The following is a 23,267-nucleotide window of genomic DNA, read 5'->3' on the forward strand; positions in this document are numbered from 1 at the left end:
AAAAAAAAAAAAATTAGACTTCATCTTAACTTCAAGGACTTTCATAATGAAAGCATCTTAAAAATAATTAATTGGGGGAAAAGTGGAAAAGTTTCAATGAAGAGCTGCTGGGAGTGACAGCAGAGCCATTCTAGAGTTCACCAAACAGTATTAGAAAAACAAACCATTAAGAATATACCATTACAAATCAACCTGAATGTTTTAAAAAGTTTACACAATTAAAAGAAGATTCAGAATCCTAAGAAAATTTTTTTAAAAAGAAACTCAGTATTTCTAACCTCCTACTACTACCACTTCCCTCACAAACATCCTCCAGATTATCCTTCAGAGCACCCCATAAAATACAAACTAGAGTTGTAGTATCTTGTCCTGACTTGACTTACAAAATCTAGAAAAAGCTTTTACAACCAAAAAACCATAACCAAACAAAAAATAATCCCTAAAAATACTTTCACAAGATCTTATTTAACTCTAAGGCTAACTAATTCCTAAGTCCTTGTTTTTCCATACTGAAGAGACTTCAACAAACTTGAACAGCCACCCCCAAAACCCTTGGGATCCTTTTTAAAATGTGGCTGATGGGAAAAAGCCTCCATCCATCAAATTAGGTTTTCATTCAAAACAGACATTTCGTCTCTAATGATGATTCAGGCTTCTCCCAAGAAAAGCCAGGATTAGTTGGTAACTGATGCAGTGCCTCTCCATCAGGACACCCAATGTCCCCCCTGTACCTCCACTCCTCCTCCCTCTGTTCCCTGCACCCAGCAGCCTCAGCCACTGACATGGACACTTAAAACAGGCAGGGTTTTTTAAATTTTAGGTCAAACTCATAACTATTTGCCACTGGCATATCATAAGACAGACACATGATGTAGGGGAACAACGAGGTACTTCAGAGACAGGTCTAGATGGAAGCAAGGCTAATCTTTAATTAAATTCCAGCTACTGGCCACCTAAAATCCAGTGGTGACAATGCAATCACAGCAATAGTGGCAATTTTTAAAGACAGCACAATCACCACGTGTTTTGCAAGCGTGTCTAAGACCTCCTTGATTTTTGTCTTGGATATTTAGCCAAGCTCTGCCTGACTCAGCATGAAAGGGAATGTGCATCCTATTAACAGCAGTGCTTAAACCTTATTCCATAAAGAGTTTTCCAAAAGCACTCACATCTATTCTTCTTAATATCCCTCCCACATTAAGAAATGATTATCTAATACAGGGAGTAATCAGCTCATGGTCTTACTACAGTCATCCTCCTTGACAAAGCAGGGAAAAAAACACCCAGCTGTGAAGCATTAGAAAGTCAAGGTTCAAAACATCCCCATTTATTGAGATCAATGCAAATTTATTTAGATCTCCATGCAACAAGACCAAGTGATACTGACTGGTAAATTCAAAGTCCCTACTTCTGCAATGGGCCTTCACCAGGACACACAGAAGGTCACAGTGAAGGACACACAGCCTTAACTGAGGGAAGAAAAGCTGATGACAGCTAATCCAGAACTGGTTTAAATGTAAATTTTAACACTTTACCATGTCAGACCATTGTTAAGCACTGAATTTCACATTGTCCTGCCCATTTTCTAATCAGAAATACCAATATAGAAGAATGGACTAATAGATTATTAATTTATTACAGTATTACGTACCCTTTCAGGTGAGAACTGAATGACAGAGTTCAGGTGTGCACCAAGAGCCATCCAGATTGATGCAAATTTGTTCCCAACATCCTCTTTCTCATTCCATAGCCCCTCTCAGATCGATTTTCTTTGTATTACCCCAGGAAATGAGATGTACAAGAGGAAAACAGACATTTTTGTGGTGCTTAGGAGCGAAAATATGTATGTGTAGAATTATACAGAGGGCCAGAACACCTCCCATCACTGCAGGCTAAATGAGTCATCCACTTCAGAATAATGACCAGTAATTAAACAAGAATCTGTAAAGCTGCTAAGTGCCTTTAACAATTCCAACCTATGACACTGAAGGGGTACAAGCCCCCCACGTACTGAAACCATCCATATGATCTGTCATACAGTGGAGCCTCTCACAAAACAACCTCTCACCCATGGAAATGCTTCTCCCCAAGAAGCCAAACAAAAACAATTTAAAATATTTATGGCCACAAATTTCAGCCCTGCTCCATAAACCGATGAAGAGACATGACATCATGCTAACTACCTAGACCTGTCTGGTTGATAACAGGCCCAGGTTTCAGGCTGAAGACTGAACTGCAGGAGTGTGGAAGGGTGTGAACCTACAGGTCAGCACAGATGCTGATCACAAATCTGACTGGACAAAGCCAGAGCTGACACTCCAGCAAATATAGGAGGTCTGGCCATGCAGGACTGACACCACAAATAAAAGCCTTGCAATATTTTTGCCTTCTTTTCAGCCTCCTTGGACTGGAAAGTAGGAAGGTTTTCCTTAAAGGAACCTAATTGCTTCATCCTCCAGTCCCTGCATCCACAGTTCTGTTTTCATGTGGTAGACATTCCATAAATTTCCTGAAGCATTAGCAAAATAATAGCAAGTCCCATGCTCCAGTATGACATTTCTGTCTGTTTTTTATCAGCAGAGCAAGCTGCATCTCCCTTTGCTCCATGGTTTCTCCTACATTTCCAGACCTGAGCTATTTACCTTAAGTCTCCATTGATTTACTCAAGTCTTTTCATACAGCTCATTTCTAAATCTTGTCTAGAAGTATTTGTTTTTCCCTTCCTAACCCCTTACTTCTCTAAGTGCCAAGCACTTGGCCGGCCAATATTCCCAAATCAGGCTTCAAAGAGGCAATTCTGAATTGTCTTGACTCAGGTTGTGACAGGAAGGGGCAGGGGCCCCCAAAAGCGTGGTGCTCTGCTGCTGCAGGAGGGAGCAGATGGCCACCTTCCAGATGGCAGCCAACCTCGTCTCACCAAGTGCAACATCTGTACCCTGAGTTACATCTCAGAGGATGGTCCTGACACAGACTGCAGGTCACTGCCCACGGCTCCCGGCCACACGGCTGCTCCACAAGCCAGAGCACTTTGCAAAATGCAGAATGACAAGCCTGAAAAAAGGTTGCAACTAATTAAAGTTTGTAGCAGGGCACAGTTGAAAGAGAGTTCAAAAGTAGATGTTAGGGAGAAATCCATCTTAAGTATGTATTTTTTAAATGTTTCTCCAATCCAGCGTTTTGTCCCCGGCCACAAACATGCCTTGCTTTCCACATGGCACCTTGCAAACCTGGAATTAAGATGTGAACCATGCAAACCCAACCAACCCTGATGGTTTTGCTTCCAGGTCACCCCACAGCACAGAACGAGCTCATTTTTCAGCTTCCAGACCAAAAGTCTCTAACAGCACTACAAGAGCACTCAAAAATGGACTGGATCCAGCTTTAAACATGATAAACTTCCCAAGGCTCAGTGAAACAGTGGTCAATGAATTTTAGCTTGAAGTAGCAAAGAGTAATTTGTGAGTTCTGTACCATCTAAGTCTAATTTTAACACAGCCACAAATTATATTGTTTCTTCACATGAACTTAATTCAACTCCTCGTTGGGGCAGTTAAACTTGAAATCTACCAACAGGAAAGTAACTAAATTTTTTCTGCCACAATAAGAGGCTGATATGAATTAATGGTTCCACCAGTTTTGCAGTATATATTCTTCAACAGTTTATTTAATAAATTCAAAAATTAAAATGTTGCTGCTTTCTTATTCTGAATGCATAACCTCCTCAAAAAGACTGTTTCCAGACATTTAAAAGGAAAAAAGTGTGTTTTACAATAGAAAAAGGGAGCATGCTGCATTTCAAAATCCATTAAAATATAAAATTCTGGTTACAGGCTCAACAATCTGCCGAATTAGTTTTTTCTAATTAGCAGGATGCTCTAACCTCTTTAATAAGACTTCTGTGGACAGAATGTTCCATACTGGTTATCCATCTGAGGAAAAAACTAAACAAATACTTCTGAAGTGCAGCTAATAGAACAAACGTGGCTGGGCTTCATGGTCAGAAGGCTGCTCTGGCATGTAATACTAGCAATCTGCAAAAACATGAAATATTCTACCTTGGATACACTACTGCTCACACTAAACACCCCTCTGGATTTCAGAGACAAAATGAAAGCTATTATATGCAAGAGTCAATGACGTTACAGTTTTAAAGCACATGCTGAAAGGCAAAACAAATAAAACAATATTTTAAAAAATAAAATTAAAAACAAAATAAAATAGGCATGGACCAGACACCATAGAAAAGTGAACTGAAGAGATAATGGGAAAGCAAATACCACAGTGATGCTGTAACAACCCAGAGTGTGGTTGCAAAGCTCTTTGGCTGCACAGCAAAGCATTTGCTCGGTGCACACAGCTTTTGTATCTTCCTCTTCATCATTCAGAGCCTTAGTCTGTACCTAGCAATTAATAGGCAGCAGTATTGTCTCCAAATCCCATTTTGAGGATATCTGTATCAGCCATGCTGTTTAAGAACTATGGGTTAAGAGAAATGGGGAGCCCCAGCAGTATCTCTGACCAGAGGAAAACTCTGGAGATAAAGAAAACCCAGTCCCCTGCTCCATTAGGAGTTTGCAGAGCAGCTGCTGAGCTTCATCTCAACAGCTGAAATATCCTTTATACTCCTTAAAAACGCAGGAAGCACACAAGCATCTCAAACTCCCTCCCTGCCACCAATTCATTCACCCCGATTCCACCCATGGCCCCAACATGTTGGTCTCATCACCCATCAGCAGACAGGAAAACTATTATACCCTTCACTTTTTTCCAATCAGTATCTTGGAAAACAAGAGCCATGTGCAAAATATAATCTAAGAACAGTCCCTTGAAAACCTCCTGCTAATGACAGGAGGTACAGAGGCACCATAAATATTGACTTCAAACACGCTGAGCCCCAGAGACCCCACGCACTCCACAATGTCAATGACCTTCCATGCAGCTGTTAGCATTGGAAATTAGGATTTTTCAAGTACAGATGCTTACTTTAATGCTGAATTTATATTCCACTCATCATAGCATAGCATGGTTAACAGTTGGACTTGATGCTTAGAGGTTTTTGCCAACCTTAATGATTCTGAGTCTATTATTAAAATCTAATATTTTTCTTCTGTACTAAAATGTAAGACTATACAAAAATATTTTCCAATGTGTTTACACCAGAATGAGTATTAATTCAATGCAAGACCACGCTCCAGGTTCTCTACTCCATGTTAGAAAAAATAATGGAAGAAAATGTAGGTTTTACTATTTCTAACTCACGATGCAATTTTCAATAATTACATTAGACCAGTTTTCCAGATTCTTTTGTGGCAAATTAGTCTTTTCTGACACTCCTCCCTACCACTCCTGCCTATGGAGCTTTTGGGAACAAGACCTGAGGTCTGTGTTTACAGCACTTCAGACCTGAATGCCTCAACAGCCACAGAAACCACTGAAAACCACTTCCAGACCAGGATCCTCTGCAGAGCTGGCACTAAACCTCAGAAGATCAAGTTCTGCTGCAAGCCAGATTCCACCCTGAGTAGATGGTAACACAACAGTCTGGAGGTGGTAAAGGTGAGGGCTGGGTAATCAAGACCTTTTCCAAAAAAGCCTTCTGACTGGAAAACATCACTTCAGTCATCACTAACCACAAGGGCCAGTTGACCCCACACAAGTGAACTTCTCCCAGTCAGGACCTTGACGATTCATGGAGAAACAAAAGGACACCAACTATTTGCTCCTGAGATAACTGAGAGTCACAAATACCAAGAGGTGCCCAACATCTGATGGTAACTCAAGTTCTTCCCAAAGCACCTACTCACCTTTTTTCCACCTTTTTCCCCTCACACTTTGACACCCCACAGCTAAGACCTGAGGATGTAACAATAAATTGGAAACAAATTTAGTCGAGGATGATAGCAACATAGAAAGAATTAAAGTGGCAAAGCAAAAAAGGAAAAGAACCACAAGAAAATGGTCTCTACTACCAAAAGGAAAAAAACCTTCAAAAATCTGCCCAAATCACCCCAAAATTAATCTTTTCTTGAGTAGTTTTAGTGTCTTTAGCAATATTTCTCAAAATGCATTTAACAGATAAAATTTTTAACTGTTCGGTTTTTAATAAAATTGACTACCAGGAAATTTCTGTATTAAAAATAATTTAAAATAATTCAGTTCCTCAGAGTTTAAGCATAGAGATGTCACCATGCATGCTAACTGCTCCATGTTTAGTGAGTTACAACTCTTCTGTCACGAGTAGGAAATGCATTTTGCACACAAAAGCCAAAGGCACTGTCAAACCTGCAGCAATCTGCAGAACATTTGGAAAAAAATGCCTGCAAACTAACTGTTACTAGATAATGGTCCCATTTATCATTCTTAAATTCCATCTTTAATTAAAAATGGGATATTCTCTTACATAAATAAAAAATTACAGATGTTCTCAAATTACTTCCCTCCAATTTTTTTCATTTTTCCATACATAATATACATAGTTACGTGTTCAGAATTTTTTCGTGTTATTACATAATACCTTAATACATGAAGATTTTTCCATGTTCTAACTAAATACATATAATTTTCTATAGAGTATGCTATATTAAGCATATTAGCACTCAAAGAAAACTCTCTAACAGAAATCAGTAGGAATGTCATTTAACTGCAAGAAAAATAGAATTTTAAATTAATTTTCTATTGTTCTACCCATAATCATTTACACCTTTTCCTTTCAAAACATTCGGTAAATCACTAATTTAAAGGACTGATGTAGTTACATCAAGTAAGGTGGTGTGAGGAAACATTAGCTGCACTCCTAATAGATTTTTCCCCATATAATTATTTGACATACTGTTAAAAGGAATTAATTCTTCCACTTATTCTGCAACAAGAAAACCACATATTCGCTTTTGATGTTGTGTCCACTGCTGTTTCCTTCATTCTTTCTTCAAGTTGCAACTAGACAGAAATATAAGTTCAAGCATGCAACAAGTAAAATGGAAATTAAGAGAGCTAAAACAAAAAATGATGAACAAGAAGGCAAGGTTATAAACATAAACAATAAAAACAGCCAGTGCTCTGAAATGGAAAGCATTCTTTAAAATGACTGTGTCCACTGGACCATCAGAGTAAATGTGCAGGAGGAAGGGAGGAAAAGACAGGGACAAAGGACAAAGGCAAGAAAGGAAAAATACTGTCCAAGGGAATAAGGAAATTGTGGAAATCTTCATTACAGAATGATGAACCAAAAAAAAACCCTTTCAGTTGCTTTGTATTCATCAAAGATATTCTAATTAATAGATACAGTGTATATATTCCTAATTGTTTTTTGTAAGGAAGTTAAATTCATCATCATAATGACTCAAAGCCTACCAATACCTAGGCTGAGACATATTAAAGGGAAGAGGAGGAAGAGAAAAATAAATTGATCAAACTCTGGTATGGGGGAGTCAGAAGCTGATCCTAAATTAAATGTTTTCCATTGTGGCACAATTTGGCACAAAGATTGCAACCAAACTCCTGCCTAGGTATGTGTTGTGTGTTTAGGGAAGAAACAAGATAACAATCCATAAAATCAAGAGTTTTCTGTTTAGACTAACATTTCTGTTTGATACAGAATAGCATTTATGAAGCAACCATCCATCCACAACCACCCTCACCCATGGTGCCTCAGCTCACACCAGAGCTGGCTTCAAGATTATGGCCTGAGTCCCTCAAATGGCACTACACCAGGAGGTGATGCCCTTGGAGAGCAACCAATGGACCCCAGCCTTGTCTTAGGGACAGTCAGTCCTGTAATCCCAGAGCAATCGAGAAGATAAAAGCAGAAAACACCTTTGGGCACATCTTCCAGAGTGACCATGGACCTAGTCAGTGCCTTCAAAATTTCCACCAAAACTCACGGACACCCACAGCAGGTGCTAACAGCCCTCAGCTGGCATAAAAAGCAGATGCAGAAAAAGAATCCTGGAATGGTTTGGGTTGGAAGAGATCTCAAAGATCATCCAGCTCCAAATCCCCTGTCATGGGAACCTTGGTTGCTCCAAGCCCCATCCAGGCTGGCTCTCAGGTAGAGGCACATGGGCTGAAATAGGTGAGGAAAGGCCTCTGGATTCACTCTGTTGAAGACTGGAAACAGATGTTCCTACCTGAACCATGACTTTCAAACTTCAATGTGTTTGGGTCAAGTTAAAGCTTACCCAAAAAAACCCCCAAAAGTAAATGTATTTATATTAGTGCTAAAGTAGTTCTTCTTCCAAAATTACTTTGCTAAAAACAGTTTGCACAATGTAAAATTCCTTTTCATCATGCATCAATTCACAAAACCCAGCCTAGTTGTGGGTACTCATTAAGAAAATTAGTTGTTTATGACACCAGAACACAAAGCTATAAATCTAAATCACGTGCAAAGCAAGTATCTGACAAAATTTGTAATATTTACATTTTAGTAAAAAAAAAAAAAGGCAAAACAAAACAAACAACAACAACCTGAGATTAGGGGAAAAAAAGCAGCACCAAAAAAAAAAGGGAAAAAAAATCAATATTTTTCTCTTTATTAGATGCAAACTAAAGCTTTTTTACTTTCCCTTTGGAAGATCAAATTAGTGTTATGGGCTGGAATGACAATGAATTGTGGAAAGCATCATATTCTTTATAATATAGTAGTGTATATGTTTGTTATTTGAAAATAGAAATGTAATCCATAACTAATCTAGAAATAAAATATATACACAGCAACCATTTAAAAGGACAGATAAAATCCTCATTAAAATCATAAGTGCAGAAATACTGAATCATAATGCACAATTTCATTACATTTTACTGCCAGCAATGTAAATATCAATTCTCCAGGTGATTCATAAAATTCATTTTAGAAAGAAAAATAAGGATTTCACCCGGCATTTGAGAACATAAAGGAAAACACATGCTAGGGTTTGAAAACCCAGACTGTTCTTTCCTTCTCTCATCAGAATATTTTGTTGGAATTTCAGCAAATCTTTTACACATCAAACAGACAACTGCCATTTCACATTAGCACTTTGTGGAGATCACCCAGCAGTCCAAGCCCGCGTCCTCCCCGGCCCCGCACCTCTCCCCGCATCGTCTTCATCATTCCCAGCTCACTTCTGCCAAAACTCAGCTCCCATATATACACTTCCCCGGACTTCAAAGGAAGGAGCCTGCATTTAAACTCATCTAAACCCTCTTTTAACTATCCAAATTGTGAAATTGCCTAATAATGGGAGTGTATTTAAGGGGAAAAAAAAAAAAAAAGGCATGTTGGACAAATTAACCAAGTAAAGTTTTTGGAGGGAAGAGTGCATGTGGGGGTTTCCACACAAAAACGTAAAGAAAACCTGTCACTTTTAAAATGAATAGCTACCATCTGCCAGCATTTTATCTAAGGCAAAGTTGATTAATGCAAAGTGAATGTTTAAGATCACATTGCTGTCTGCCTGAATAAATTTCAGGTAGTTTACTTGGGAGGTTTTTTTGTCCTGTTTCTTAGAAGATTTTTTTTGCTGTTCTTATTGGATCGCCCCCTCCAAGGTTTTCGGCAGCCAGAGCTAAGAATAAAAAAACATTTGTTCTTAAATCATGGTGCTGTACAAGGACTTTTGAGCACCAGAGCATTGTTTCTGGCCCTTCAGAGCAAGAGAATTCATCTCCCTCAAAAGGACATCCCACCTCCTTCATCAGCTTCACAAAAACTTTTCAGGCAGCCTCTCTCCATCACATTGAAAAGGAAATTTTCGCAGTCTGGTTGTAAGCAAAGAAACAACAGCAGTGCTTTTATCCTCAAAAGGAAATTATTTTTCCTCTAGACCTGCCCTAATTTTTTACTTCATTTTTTACTGGGTTAAGTCTTTTTACTGGATTTTTTTTTTACCAATTATTTAATCATTTGCTTTTATTTACACTAACTTCACCATTTAAAAAAAATCAGATTAATTATGATTCTAAACATTTTTTCTGTTAACTTTCACACCTTGATTTATATTAGCATTCTGCTAAAAATCATTCTCAAATCCATTTGAAAACATGCTCCCCTTCCCAAAGTCTCTTTGACCGTTAACATTTTTCAGAAGTTTCCGGAACAGGTTTAGGGCAATCTTAACCTAAATCAAACAAAACCCAGTTTTACACATGCATTCCCATGTTATGTTTTTCCAGCATCAGATGGCCTCCAAGTTCTCCCTCAGCAGAGAGAATTTCACACCCCTTATCCAGGCTGGGACACCCTCTATTATCCAGGGCTACAGCAGTGGAGGGCATCATCTGTGCCGAGTGGTGGAGCTTCGTGCCATTCCATATGGACGTATATTCTCTGTGCTTACACTCAAAGCTGGCTGGACACCAGCCAGCTCTGGTCAGAAGTCACCAAGTTGTTTTAGCTCAGTACATGGTGCCTGTGTCTCGTATCTCAGTAGGGTTTATTGGTTTAGGCTCAACATGGTGCTAGGACGGCCATCTGGCCCCCAGAGCTGAGCGAACTCCCAGCCAGCTCCCTCGGAGCGTGGGCAGGACAAACGTGTGTGCGTTTGCACCAGCCCGCGTGAACTAACCTGGGTGAACTCAAAACGGTTTGTTCAGGGGAAGAAATGCGAGCAAATTTAGCACTAATGGAATTAAAGAAGTAATGACCCTTTGTTCAGCGAGGGAGCGGAAAAGCGGAGAGCAGGGTGAAGCAGGGCCTCCCACACCTTCCTTTGGGCACCTCCACAACAAGGTGAGAACGTGGAGATTTGTACCCACCAGTGAGTTATATCCAGGTGGCATTTTTAATCAGAAAAGTGTTTAAAGCCAGCTTGGATAGGGAAAAAGAAAAAAAAGAAAAAGAAAAAGAAAGCTAGTCTAGTGGAAGGTGCCCCTGCCCATGGCAAAGGGGTTGGAACAACATGGTCAGCTCCAACCCAACCCAATCTGTGATTATGTGTTTCTAGGAGACCTCAACCCTGTCCTCATGGGATACTGGATATTACATTTAGTCACCTTATATATTCCTGTCTTTACATAAGCTCATCAAAGCACAAGGGATCTCCAGGAGCACATTCCCTGTCCAGGAGCACATCCCACTGTGCCCCCACACAGTTACAACACAAAGAGCAACAAAGACATGGGGTGAAAACACAACAACCTCTGGGCAGAAAATTATTCAGTAATTCCCAAGAGATAAGACAGGTCCCATCTTCAAATGCAGTGAATTTGAGCAGTAGCATCAAAATACACACTCCTAATAGTTAATGCTATGAATAAGGTTTATGTTTATTCACCTATATATAGAGGCAAACACCATAAAATATGCCCAAAGAACCCAAACAGTATCAGATAAGCTTTTAATTTGTAGATAATTGGTTATCTTCTTTTAATTAATGTACTATTCATACATACAATTTATTTATTCCTTACCTGAGCATTATGAGGGTCAAATTCTAGGATGGCCTCTAATGCAGGACAAATTATTGCAGTTCCTACAAACAGCGTATGAACATTTCCAGTATTTTACAGAAATATGTAAACAGGCAGGAATGTTTCCAGCACAAATGAGTATCTATGTATTCAGATTTAATGAAATTTGCCCTGCCGTGCTTTGAGTTACATCCTCAAACACCTTCTCCAGGGCATGCGGGAATGTTTCTGAAAATAAAGTATCTAGAAAACAGTTAAATCCTCAAGCTTGCAAATGGTCACACATCCACACAGTGTTATGTTTTCAGTAGGACTGAACTACTCAGTGGGAAAAAAAAAATTTAAGTGTTCCCTTTTTAATATATTTAGAGGACACAGCCCACCAGTTAATAAAGAATCCACTCTATAATAATGTATTTTCGCCTTATAGAAAAGAACAAAAGCATCAGATCTGAAACAGTCCTAAATCTAGTAGATTTTAACAGAAAAAACAAACAAACAAACAAAAAAAAAATCCAAAATCAAGAAACAACTACGTCTACATTAGTTATTGTTGAAATACACTCTCCTTTGCTGAACACCACCCCCAGGTTGGGTTTTTTTTTTTCCAGGGCTCTATTAATTGAAAACAATAATTTGTTTTCTCTTTTGAAAACATAAAAAGCACAGAATTTGTCTTTAAAATATAGTTGTCAGATATCAAGGGGTATATATATGCTAACATTTACCCTAGGGGTATTTCAGAGCTAGAATCTGCTACAAATAAAATCTTTATTCATATGAACAGCTACCTGGGGGGCAATACTGAATGTTATACATAATATTTATATATATATATTTAAAATAATATAGCAGTGCTATTAAAACACACTGGAAGCTACACTGAATTTAGTCACTCTATTTTACAGTCTTATGCTACTAACTTTTTGGAGATTAAATTATTTTGTAGAGGATAGCTCCTAAAAGATAAACTCCTTTCATCTAATGTGTCATACCAGTGTTTTACTCTCTGTAATTTAATAGACTGCTCGCTGTAATAAAGAAAATAATTACAGGAAAAAGAAAAGCATTTTTGTTTTTCATTAAATTGTGCAACAGTATTTTCAAATTTGAGAACTTTCCTTGAATTAAGAATTTTTTAAAGTCTAAAAAAATTTCTTCTTTTACATGCTTTCTAGAACTACAGAACAGTCGCTGTGTGCTATGGAAAACAACTTTAGGCTAAAGATCAGACACCCACATTTATCAAGAAGCTGAAGCTGTCTGAAGAAGTTGGGAGACAAAGCAGTTGAGCACAGCAGCTCTGCAGAGTGCCAGCAGCCTGAGGAGGCTCTGCTGGACCTTCCAAATCCATGGAATGAAGATAATATCCCACCAACTGCTAACAAAACTCTCAGATGGTTGAAAACCTTGTCTAGAGAAAGCAGACAGTAATTCCTCCCTTTTTTCAATGCACTTCAAATGCTGTGATTTGGAAACTGCCACCACAAGAATGAAACTCCTTGTACCAACGCAACATCCAAACACCTTCTTTCCAATTAAGGAAAAATCATCTGTGACTCTGAGCAATTAAAACTCAGTCTGTGGCTGCTGCACATCAATCCATGTGATCATTCCAAGATCGCTAGGCAAGTGATCCACCTTTAAATTCTCCTCCTGGTTTCCTAAGTTGAAGGGATTCTGCATGCTTGGGCTTCCCACTCCTCAGGGCTCCCATGCTCCTCTCAGGAGATGAAGGAAAACACGAGCTGGTTTAACACATTGCTCAACAAAGCCAAGAAAACAGAAAAGCAAAACTTTTCTGGAGAAATTCAGCACAGACTTTGCATCAGGGAATTAATAAAAATCCAGGCAGTGCTGCAGATCAAACAGTGAGTGTCCGATATCTCCCGTAACAGCTCTGTGTGTTCCTGTGGAGGGTGAGGACACCTTCTCCCTGTGACAATCCCGGGGAGATCCCCACGTTCTTGGGAACATCATGTTCCTGCACACCAAGAGAGCGGCCGTACAGTTCACAAAAGTAACATTAAGTGCCCTGCTTGTTACCAGCTCAGCTTTAGCTTGTGCTCAAGGGAGGACACGTCTGTTCTCTGATAAAACAATTAGCAAGTTCATCACAGAAACTCTCTGCTCACTGCAGAGCATCTGAATTTAACATATATGGCTCTGCACTGCATCCTTTGTTTCAAAAGCACTTTTTAAGGCTATTCCTTAACACGCTGAGTGCCACATTTAAACTAACAAACCTTCCTGCTCCCAAAAATCAGGTTATATGGATAGAAGTCCAAATCCTTTAAAATAAATCTATACTACTTCTCTAAAATACATCTAACATCAGACTTAACAGCATCAGTATTACTTCTCACACACACCAGGATCTTGAAATAAAGTACAGTTTGAACATAAAGATTTAGTAAGGCAGCTCCATTATCACAAACGTTTCCACTTGAAATACCTGTGACCTTTCTGCACTACTAAACATACAAATAAAAACAAGGTATTCACGAAATGTCACATTTATGGAAAACACTTATAAAAGAAAGGGGTTTTTTCTGTAAATAATATCAATATTATAAGTAATGTAAATTTGGTATTTTCCACAACCTCACAAGAAGTTTGAAATATTTAAATGTGCAATTCTAAACACGCAGTATTGCCAGTACAATGGAATTTTGTCTTTACAAACTACTACCTGGGAAGCTGATCTTCAGTGGTTACTAGAAAGCTTAGAAATAACAGAATTAAAATTAATTTTAATCAATGTGTTTCTAATAGGAGAGTAGTCATCCTTACTCAGTTGAATCTGATGCACTATACCTTCAACTTAATAAAATAATCGAAACATTAAATTACAAAACAGACATTAAAAATGTGCAAGTAAAGTAGAAGGTACCTCTAATCAGTTTTCCTCTCACCAGCCATATCAGCCCTTGATCCTAAAATTTTATGCTGCCTGCGAGGACAAGGTACAAATTCTATTTTAACCATCGCATCTTTGTCAACTTTGACTGTTTGATTCCCTCTGCTCCAACCCAAACAGCACCAGCAAAGAAAACGCTTTCCTCTCCTTAAGATGCTCCACTGGTTAGATCAGATTTATTTGCTGTCAGTAAAGGTTGTATTTGCACATAAGTCTATGACAGATTGCAAGTTTATTAACTTCAAGTGAGTTTTCAGGCTGCTGGGTTGAGGTTTTTTTGTTGGGTTGTTGGGTTTTTTGTGGGATTTTGCTTTTTTTGGTTTTTATTTTGTCAGCACTCCCTCCCCCTTTCCCCAAGATGTGGGTTACTTGACAAATTGGAGTTAAGTTATCTTAGGTCAATGTAACTGTAAGTTAAACTAATGAAGTGTATGTCTATGAGTGATGTCTGATTAGTTTAATGCAGTTAGTGCTGGACAGCTTGGGCTGCTGACCTTGAAGGAACACAGATAACATTGTGATGCGTTGGAGGATGTGGTTGTGATACAAGACAAATTTACATAACAGTTTGTCATGTACACTCCTCCAAAACAAAACTGTTGCAAAAAGAAAGCAAGAGGAAACTAACACTGAATGCCTCGCACAAGACAAAACGGGGAAACTTAATTATAACGTTTGGCTTGAGGTGGGAGATTATTTTAAATAGGAGCCAAAAGCCGGCCAAGGAAAGGTGTACATTTACACAATATGTGTTCCAAGACGGCTTAGACATTGTGCTGGGTAACACTGAGCAAATACAGCCTTCTACAGCACAAATTGACTCTTGAAAAGTGATATTCCTTCCTCAGGAAGCACCTACTCGCTCACAGTAAAAACATACCAGACCCAGTTCTGAACTGTGACTCGTTGGCATATCATTCAGGTGTGCTCAGACTCCTCCTGAAGTTCATTCTGCAGCTGCTTATGCTGAAAGAACCTCGTGCATGAACAGTATCTCCCCACGAAGGTGCACAGTCCCCACACAATGTTCTGCACGCTGTGAGCAAAGCTCTATCTCACTGCTCCAGACAATCACCTCGCCACATCTCATCTGATCAGGTAGGCCAAGCAAAACTGCTGGGTTTAGAGACAGCTTGGCTCTGGAGGGGCTGATTCTCACTATGTGATAGCTATCTTGACCTAAATCGCCTGTTTTTATCAGCCCAGGTTCTAGCTGATGGAAATTTGCTACTTACATAAATGTATAATTGACACTCAGTTGCTGGCACGTTACTGAACTGGACCATCATTAAGATAAAACTGCTCCCTTAATCCTCCAGGTCAGCCTGAGCAGGACACTGATAAATCAGACTTGCTAATAGATACATGGGAGGGCACGTGAGGAAGATTGCAGTGTTCACATCTGTGCCATCTCTCAGCCTAATCTGTGAAGCACAGTTTAAACCTTTCAGAATGACTGAGCTCACATGATAAATTTCAAATAAGAGATACACACACACGTATAGACATCAGGTACCCAGATACTGAGAGACTCTCACGGACTGGAGATGCAAGACAAAACAGTCCTGGAAGTTCTAAATAAAACTTATAATTTCTCAGCTATACCCCAAGAAGAAAAACCTGTGCTGCCCAACTACAAGCCCCGAATTGCTCTCACATACATCCCTGCATACACAAAAGGAGTAAATTCAAGAGACCTGGTTGAAGGCATCTGTGTAATTTGAGTTTAGAAATTATTCAATCCCTTGGTTACCTGTAATTAGAACTTGTTGGCACTGTTTGCATGAAATAAAGAGCAGAAGTCCGTGCCTTCCAATGCCACTTCTTGGCTGGGAGCGTGCAGAGGACACAATCTTCTTGCAGCTCTTCCTGGAGAAGATCCATCAGCTGTTTGTGGGAGCCACCGTAAAAGGGTTCAATGAGAAGAACACTCATTTTCCAAGTATTTCAGAACTGTCTGAAACCTGAAAATGAAAACAGAGAAGTATTTTACTTTAGAAACATATCTTTATTATTGTTACTACTTAAGCAAATTATATTGGAAGAAGAAGAAATATACTACAAGACCTTGTAATATAATCCTTAATATTGCATTAATGAGTTTACTTCAGAAAAGGCTACTTAGCAATTATGATAACTAGATTATTTTGACCTTTAAAAGATATTGTCTGTAAATTTTAAATTAATGAAAACGTGCAAGACTTAGGAACGCATTGTAGTTTTAATTTATGGGTTTGTTTTCAATCCAATATTTAAAAACAGCTTTATTTTATACACTAACTCCCTAATATGGTAAATTATTCCATAATTTAGGATGTAGCTTATTCATTCTAATACAGGTTTCCCTCCTTTTCCTGGTGGCAGAGAAAATTAAAGAGCAATTCAAACACACTTCAGCCAGAACAGCTGCCAGTAACACTGACTTGGGTAGGAGGCATAAAGGCAGAGAGCAGCTTGAGGAGATGCAGCTGGGACATCCCCCAGGACACCCTCCTGCATGGCTGGGAGCTGGCATCACAGGCCCAGCAACAACAGGAGACGTAAACCACCTTATTTCTTCTGAGTACTCCAAAGTGGGTGGAAGAGAGCACTAGAGGAGGCTCAAGGAAGCTCTGAGACAAAAAGCCACAGAGCTGCTCACAAACAGGATGCAGAACGTGCTGCCCAAAGCGAGGGGACAGATGAAAACCGGGTGACTATTGCTCATCGCCCTCATGAGTCACACCCTTGGGGTACTCAAAAGCTGCTTTTCACATGCTTCGAGCAAAGCCACCACAAACAAAAGCTGAAAGCAAAACCCTGAAAGGTGTTCACCATCCTCAAACACCTTTCTGATGGTTTCCCTCTCAACACTCCCCAAGAATGATGGACTCCATGCTAAACTCAGCTATTCCAGACTAGTGTTTGACACTGTACATTGCAAGACCTTACAGCCATTTCCTGACCTGCAATTTCTAGTGGTTTCAGATGGTAATCCTTATCTTACCAAAACCTCTGGTGACAAGAAATGAGAATTCAACAGAGAACTACATACTCTCCTGAAAATCTCAATAATCATTTCAACCATAGTTAAGAAATTTTGTTTGATTCAAGATCAGGTTAAAAATATTATGTATTCTGCAATCAGAGTGCAGAAAACAAACAAAAAGCCTTTTAAGTGCACTGTGGCTATCAAAAGATCAGTTAACCAGCAACAAAAATCCAAACACTGAATCAATTTAATTGGGAGACAAAACATAAACCTTTAGGTAGTTTTTGCTGTTAGCCCACCATGGTGCCAGATGAAATGTTGATGTAGAGCTTCTGGGTCATTACAGAACAATCAGCAAAAGAAAAACATTCCATGCTCCAACTTTCATGTCCTAATCCAGCCCGGATTCAGGTTATCATTTGCTCTATTATTCACTCCTCCATATTATTTCAAATAAATTATTTGTTTTAACAAATACGTTCTTTGCAAAACGAAAAGGAAAGCCATCTGGAAGCAGATACTTCACTCCATTTTGGAGCTTGCTTCTTTTCAGGTAGCAAAGCAGTTTCTAATCTCTTTTCCACTGACCTAATTTCAAAAAAATCACACTTTTGAGATCACTGACGTTTTCTGAATTTACAATGATGTAACCAAAATCATACTCTCTCCTCCAAAGCCCTTTTGGAGCCTGCAGGGTAATAACTGCTATAAAAACACAAGCTGTGGTTTAGAATCTGCACTATTCACCTAAAGAACAATTTGTAATTAATCATGCTATGCTTGTCATCAAATGCCACCGAAAATTTAATTCAAGGGACTAAAGGGAAGTGTTTTATAAATTCAGCCCCTAAAAATGGGGGTATGTGAAAAGTTGGTAAATGCCACTGAGTCAGTCACTCGAGGAGGCTTGCAACTAATTTACAAATCATTAACAGTATCAGTAATAAAGCAATTTGTTCATGAAGCATCTGATCAGATCACACTTCACCAGACTAGTTCTGAAACTGGTTTTATCACCAGGTTTAGCTGAACCCACACTGTGCTCTTTGGTTTTATTTTGCACCAGTTTTCACTGTACATCCCTCACGGGAACAGAGAATGACTGTACACGCTGACAGTAAGAGATTGCTCAGTCCTCGTGTTTCCTCCTGCTTAAAGACCCTGACATTTAGTTAATTATTCTGCATTTACCTGCCTTTGGATGTATTAGGGAAACTGCAATACACAAGTATTACTACACAAACTCCCTTTGGCTATTTACATTGGGAAACTGGGTTGAATCATGGATGTGTTGTGGAGTGGGTGTTAAGATAACTCTTGAAATGTAATTCTTCACAATAACACTCACAGACCCCGTGGCAGCAGCCCATGAGGGTGACAATCAGCAATGACACATTTTTTTCAGAGACGACCTAAAGCTCAAAGGTTTTCTTACAAAACTCACTTGCTCCAAAAAACGTAGGTACTGCTTAATAAAATCCTCACTAGCACTTGTAGGATTCTGTTGTTGTGTCATCTCTGTACATTACCAGCAATATACACCAAATTCAATTCAGAAAAAATGTTATAATGTTATTGGTTTGTTTTTTATTGTTAGGTTGTTTTATTTTAAAAAAAAAAGATGCTACCTACATAAGATACTACTAAAGGATAATGGCAGCACAAAATATGTCACATTCACTTCAGGGCTTGAGTAAGATGAAGCAACTAAAAAGTCAATAAATCTTCTGTTTTTAAAAGATACACTGATAATGCTAAGGAAATTATATTACATATAACTAATAATTTCTTGTACTTAGAAAGACACAGAGGCGGTAGGACACGGTCGTTTGGCTCATATTTCACCCACATGACTTCCAGTTTTGTTCACATACAAAAATAACAGCTATTATTTTTGCTTTATTTCCCTTGACCCAGCCAAGTTAAGGTAAATATGTACCATAAACTCCTCAGAGGTCTCCAAAAGACACAGCTGATAAATGGCCTGAGAACATTCACCGTATCTGATGGAATGCAATCCTCAATTAAATATAAATCACTCCAGGTATTCTTTTCCCCATTTCAAAGAAAACAACAAATATTAGAAAAACAGAACTGCTTCCCCTTTCTCATTACAGTATTTCCTCTCTGGAGCCAGCAATCCTGGGTGTTCCTCAAACAGCTCAACCCCATCCACACGGCTGCAGGATCCCTTCCTTTGAAAATTTCCTACTCTGTCTTTACCATACAGAGCAGCACATTCCTCAGGATACACATTACACATCTGAAAAAAAAAATCCTTCAAAGTGCTGACAGTGTCCAAATGACATGACTAACACAAGAGGTATATTGAAGTACTGGGAAGTGTAGGTGGGTAATTAGGGGCTGTCTCAAAGCCAGCCGCTCACAGTGACATTCAGCCAGGACTTTTGTCACTTGCTGCAGCTCTACCCCACACTGAAACATGGCAAGTGACGGAGTCCCTGAAAGGGCCACTGCTGTTTGAGCCCATAATTTCCTTTTAAAAGGAAGTCTGAGTACTGTACAGAGTAATAAATAAAAATTATCTTTAAATGCATGGAAGAATTAACTGTTCAACCAGACACAAAACCATGGCTTCTTTTTAAACTCTAGGTGAATGTCAGCTTAGGTATTTTTGTTAACCAACCTAGGCAGAGAAAACCCATCATTTTCCACAATTTATTAAAGAATACACGTTCACTCTAACATGCAGAAGTGTGGTTTCACAAACATCAGCACAGCTCACATCAGGAAGCCATAATTAGCTCTGTTCATTGACGTACTCAGACAACATAAATTACACACCACGTCTAAATATCTGTCCAACAAAACAGCTGAGCAACCATCCAAACCCAAAGGAATAGTTGTTAATATATTCCACAGGTAGAGATCTGCTATTAGTTACAGGAAATAAGGTATATGGTTTCAGTAATGATTGTTTTAACCGTCACAGTCCCACACATATGAGAAATTTATTCCGCCGCCGTATCCGAGCACACGTGGTTCAGAGTCTCGTAACTCAACCCACTGCAAAACCCACCAGGTACAACCTGTGGACATCAACATACTTAAACCTTTGATGGTTTCACATGAACTCACTGTGATGGCTGCCACAGGCAAAAAATTTCCATGTTCCACACTGCAATAAAATGCAATTTTTCAAAGGACTTTTGAGAGTCCCTACCTTTCCTCCTCTTCTCCTTCTCCTTCCCATCCCTACCTGAATTGGGGATGTGCTGTAAATACACACACAGAGATTGAAAGAGCCTGCACTGCCCTCCCACTCATGACAGTGACTCACCAAAACCCCAAAGCTGTACCTTAAACACAATCACATCTTAAGGTTGAACCAAAATTTAACTTGTATTTAGATCACCCAAAAGCACCGGTTCTGAGTTTTGTCATTACTGAACTGCATAAGCGAAAATGACAATTTATCTTTTACATAAACCACCTGGAAAAAGCAAGAAAACCTCCACTTCTTTTGAGAATGTGGTAAACGAAAATTGTTCACCTGTATTTGGATGGCTGAGCAGCAATAACATTAATTTACTGGTGACACCCATAAACCACAGTCTGGCCCATGCACACAACCTCAGAGCTGCAAACACCTACAGAATACCAAAATTTACCATTACCTGGAGGCAGCAAGGAATGAAACCTGCATGGATTTCCTGGCCTGCTTTGGTTTCACTAAAATACCACATCTCATTTTTACTGTACTTACGATCTATACATACAAAGGCATGGATTGACAGAGCAAGGGGAATGGCTTTAAACTGAGGGAAGGTACATTTACATTAGAAACTGGGAGGAAATTCTTCCCTGTAATGGTGAAGAGGCCCTGGCACAGGGTGCCCAGAGGAGCTGTGGCTGCCCCTGGATCCCTGTAAGTGCCCAAGGCCAGGCTGGACAGGGCTTGGAGAAGTCTGGGACAGTGAAAGATGTCCCTGCCCATGGCAGGGGGTGGCACTGGATGAGGCTTAAGGTCTCTTCCAACCCAAACCATTCTGTGATTCTATGATGCAATCAGAATTGCAAACAACATAATTTTTAAAGAAGTGGTTTGATCTTAATCGAATTGTGAGGACTGCTGGTTTCAGTTCTTATGTCTGTGTTTTCAACCCTGAGATGGAGCAGCAGAAATTGGAAGTCAATATTTTGAAGATGTCCCATGGCTATCAATCCAGAGACACCTTGACCCAAGAGACAGTTAAGGATCCTTTTGGAGTTTATGCATTTAGAAAGTAATGGGCTGTAAAACCTGCACATTACCCTGTGAATGCTAAGTTAACAATATTGCTATAAATCCTTAGGAAAAAGATGTTAATGCATATGCAGTGTAAGCATTTTAAAACTCAGAATTTAAATTGTTTTACTATTTTATCTAGGCAAAGGCACTAATGACCTTCATAATTTTCTGTTGTAAATTAAATTTGTTTTCTTTCCAACTACAGAAAAGCAAAAAAAAAAAATTAATCCCTAGAATTTTTTTTTTTACCTTCTTTCCTGACACAGTCTGAGACTATCATAAATACTTTGCATCTATACTTCTAGCCATCCTCAATCAACATCTTTGAAGATCTTAATCTATACTGAATAAATTATTGCAATTTATACTTTTTTTCCAGTGGAGAAAGACATCTGTGCATCACATTTATGGCTAACTCAAAACCACAACAGTCAAAGCTACCTCGGTGGGGAAGCCTCCATCCCCCCACGGAGCACAGCAGTCCAAAGATATATTTTCAGGGAAATTTCCCTGACTGATGTGCTGATCCCTCAGTACATTGGGAATGGCAATTACAAGACACAACTTGGTTTCTTTGTGTCTAATTGACCTCCTAAATTGTACACACTGGACTAAATACTACTCAGGACAACGCATGAGGGATACTCAGTACTCTGTAAACTACCTTCACAAATTCAGATTTACCTTTTTCAGATTTGCCTTTTTAAAGGCAAACTAAGCATTGTTAATATTTAAATAGGATAAAATTTTCTTCCAAAGAAAACCAAGATAGAAAGGTAAAAGACACAGAAAAGGTGTGATGGAGAACCAGGGCCATGCCCTGCCAGGGAAACAACTACAGCCACCATCACTAGCAAACCAAATTAACTCTTCCACAGGCTTTGTTCCTCTGTCTCCTCTCTTTAGTGGTCCAAATAGACTTACAGAAGTTGACATGAGTATGCTACAGAGCAGAAGATATTAAATAATTATCATCACAAAAAGTTTTACATTATTTTGAGGAGCTCTTCCACCACTGGCAGGAATTTTTTAAACAAGGTAAAAAAAAAATACAGCTCTAATATGAGAGTATAACCTCATATGAGAGTATGCCAGGTTTGCAATTGGATCTGAGAGAAAATTAGTTATTCTGATTTAACAGTTAATTATAAGCTCTCATTTGCCATGTAATTCAGAAGCTTGGAAAAATGAAAACTGATTTTAACAGAGACTGCTAAAGTTGTCAAATGATATGCTGGCTTTATCCAACTTATTTGCAGTGTGTTTACAGCACGTGAAGGATCAACACAGTTTACAGGACTCAACATTTCCAGTGTTGCACCTACGACTATAAATTTGACAGCACTGATGATGCTGAAGGCTTATATTAGGTTTAAATAGATGAAGGATCCTTGATTTAGAGTATCTCCAAGAGGAGAGGGAACTAATAGGTGTAGTAATGGGAGATGTAGCACTATTTTTAAACTTGACAGGAGACATATTAGTTGCTAGTTCCCTATTATAGAAAAAGTCCAAGTCTGGTAATAATGGGCTGGCATTTTGAAATTCCTCCAATTTATTAGGAATATGATGAGAAATGTGCTCCACACGCTCTGAGCTTCAGACCAGTTTCTGTACAGAAGGTAAGAATTACAATGCACATTCATGGCCAGTTTAAAGAGCATATGTATTCATTTTTAAAAAGTCACAAATACTTTAACTAATTTTATTTGAAAGTCACAGCCTACAGTGCATAT

The 23,267-nt window shown here is 38.9% G+C and overlaps 1 protein-coding gene across 10 annotated transcripts in view; it reads right to left on the bottom strand.

Annotated features, from left to right (window-relative positions):
- The window catches only part of GTDC1 (glycosyltransferase like domain containing 1), a 198,734-nt gene that overhangs the window by 129,679 nt on the left and 45,788 nt on the right, over positions 1-23,267 (bottom strand). For 9 of the 10 annotated variants that reach the window (XR_005952874.1, XM_041407329.1, XM_041407357.1 and 6 more), the window contains exon 4: positions 16,062-16,272. Coding sequence is in view for 8 of the 10 variants with exons in the window: in XM_041407329.1 (XP_041263263.1) it covers positions 16,062-16,243 (182 nt within the window). In the remaining 2 variants the exon portion in view is untranslated. Of the gene's footprint in view, positions 1-16,061; positions 16,273-23,267 lie in introns of those variants that run through there. The other variant, XM_041407338.1, reaches the window with a different exon arrangement.

The sequence above is a fragment of the Onychostruthus taczanowskii genome, unplaced genomic scaffold, assembly GCF_017590055.1.
Source record: "Onychostruthus taczanowskii isolate IOZ18803 unplaced genomic scaffold, ASM1759005v1 scaffold10, whole genome shotgun sequence".
Lineage (NCBI taxonomy): Eukaryota > Metazoa > Chordata > Aves > Passeriformes > Passeridae > Onychostruthus > Onychostruthus taczanowskii.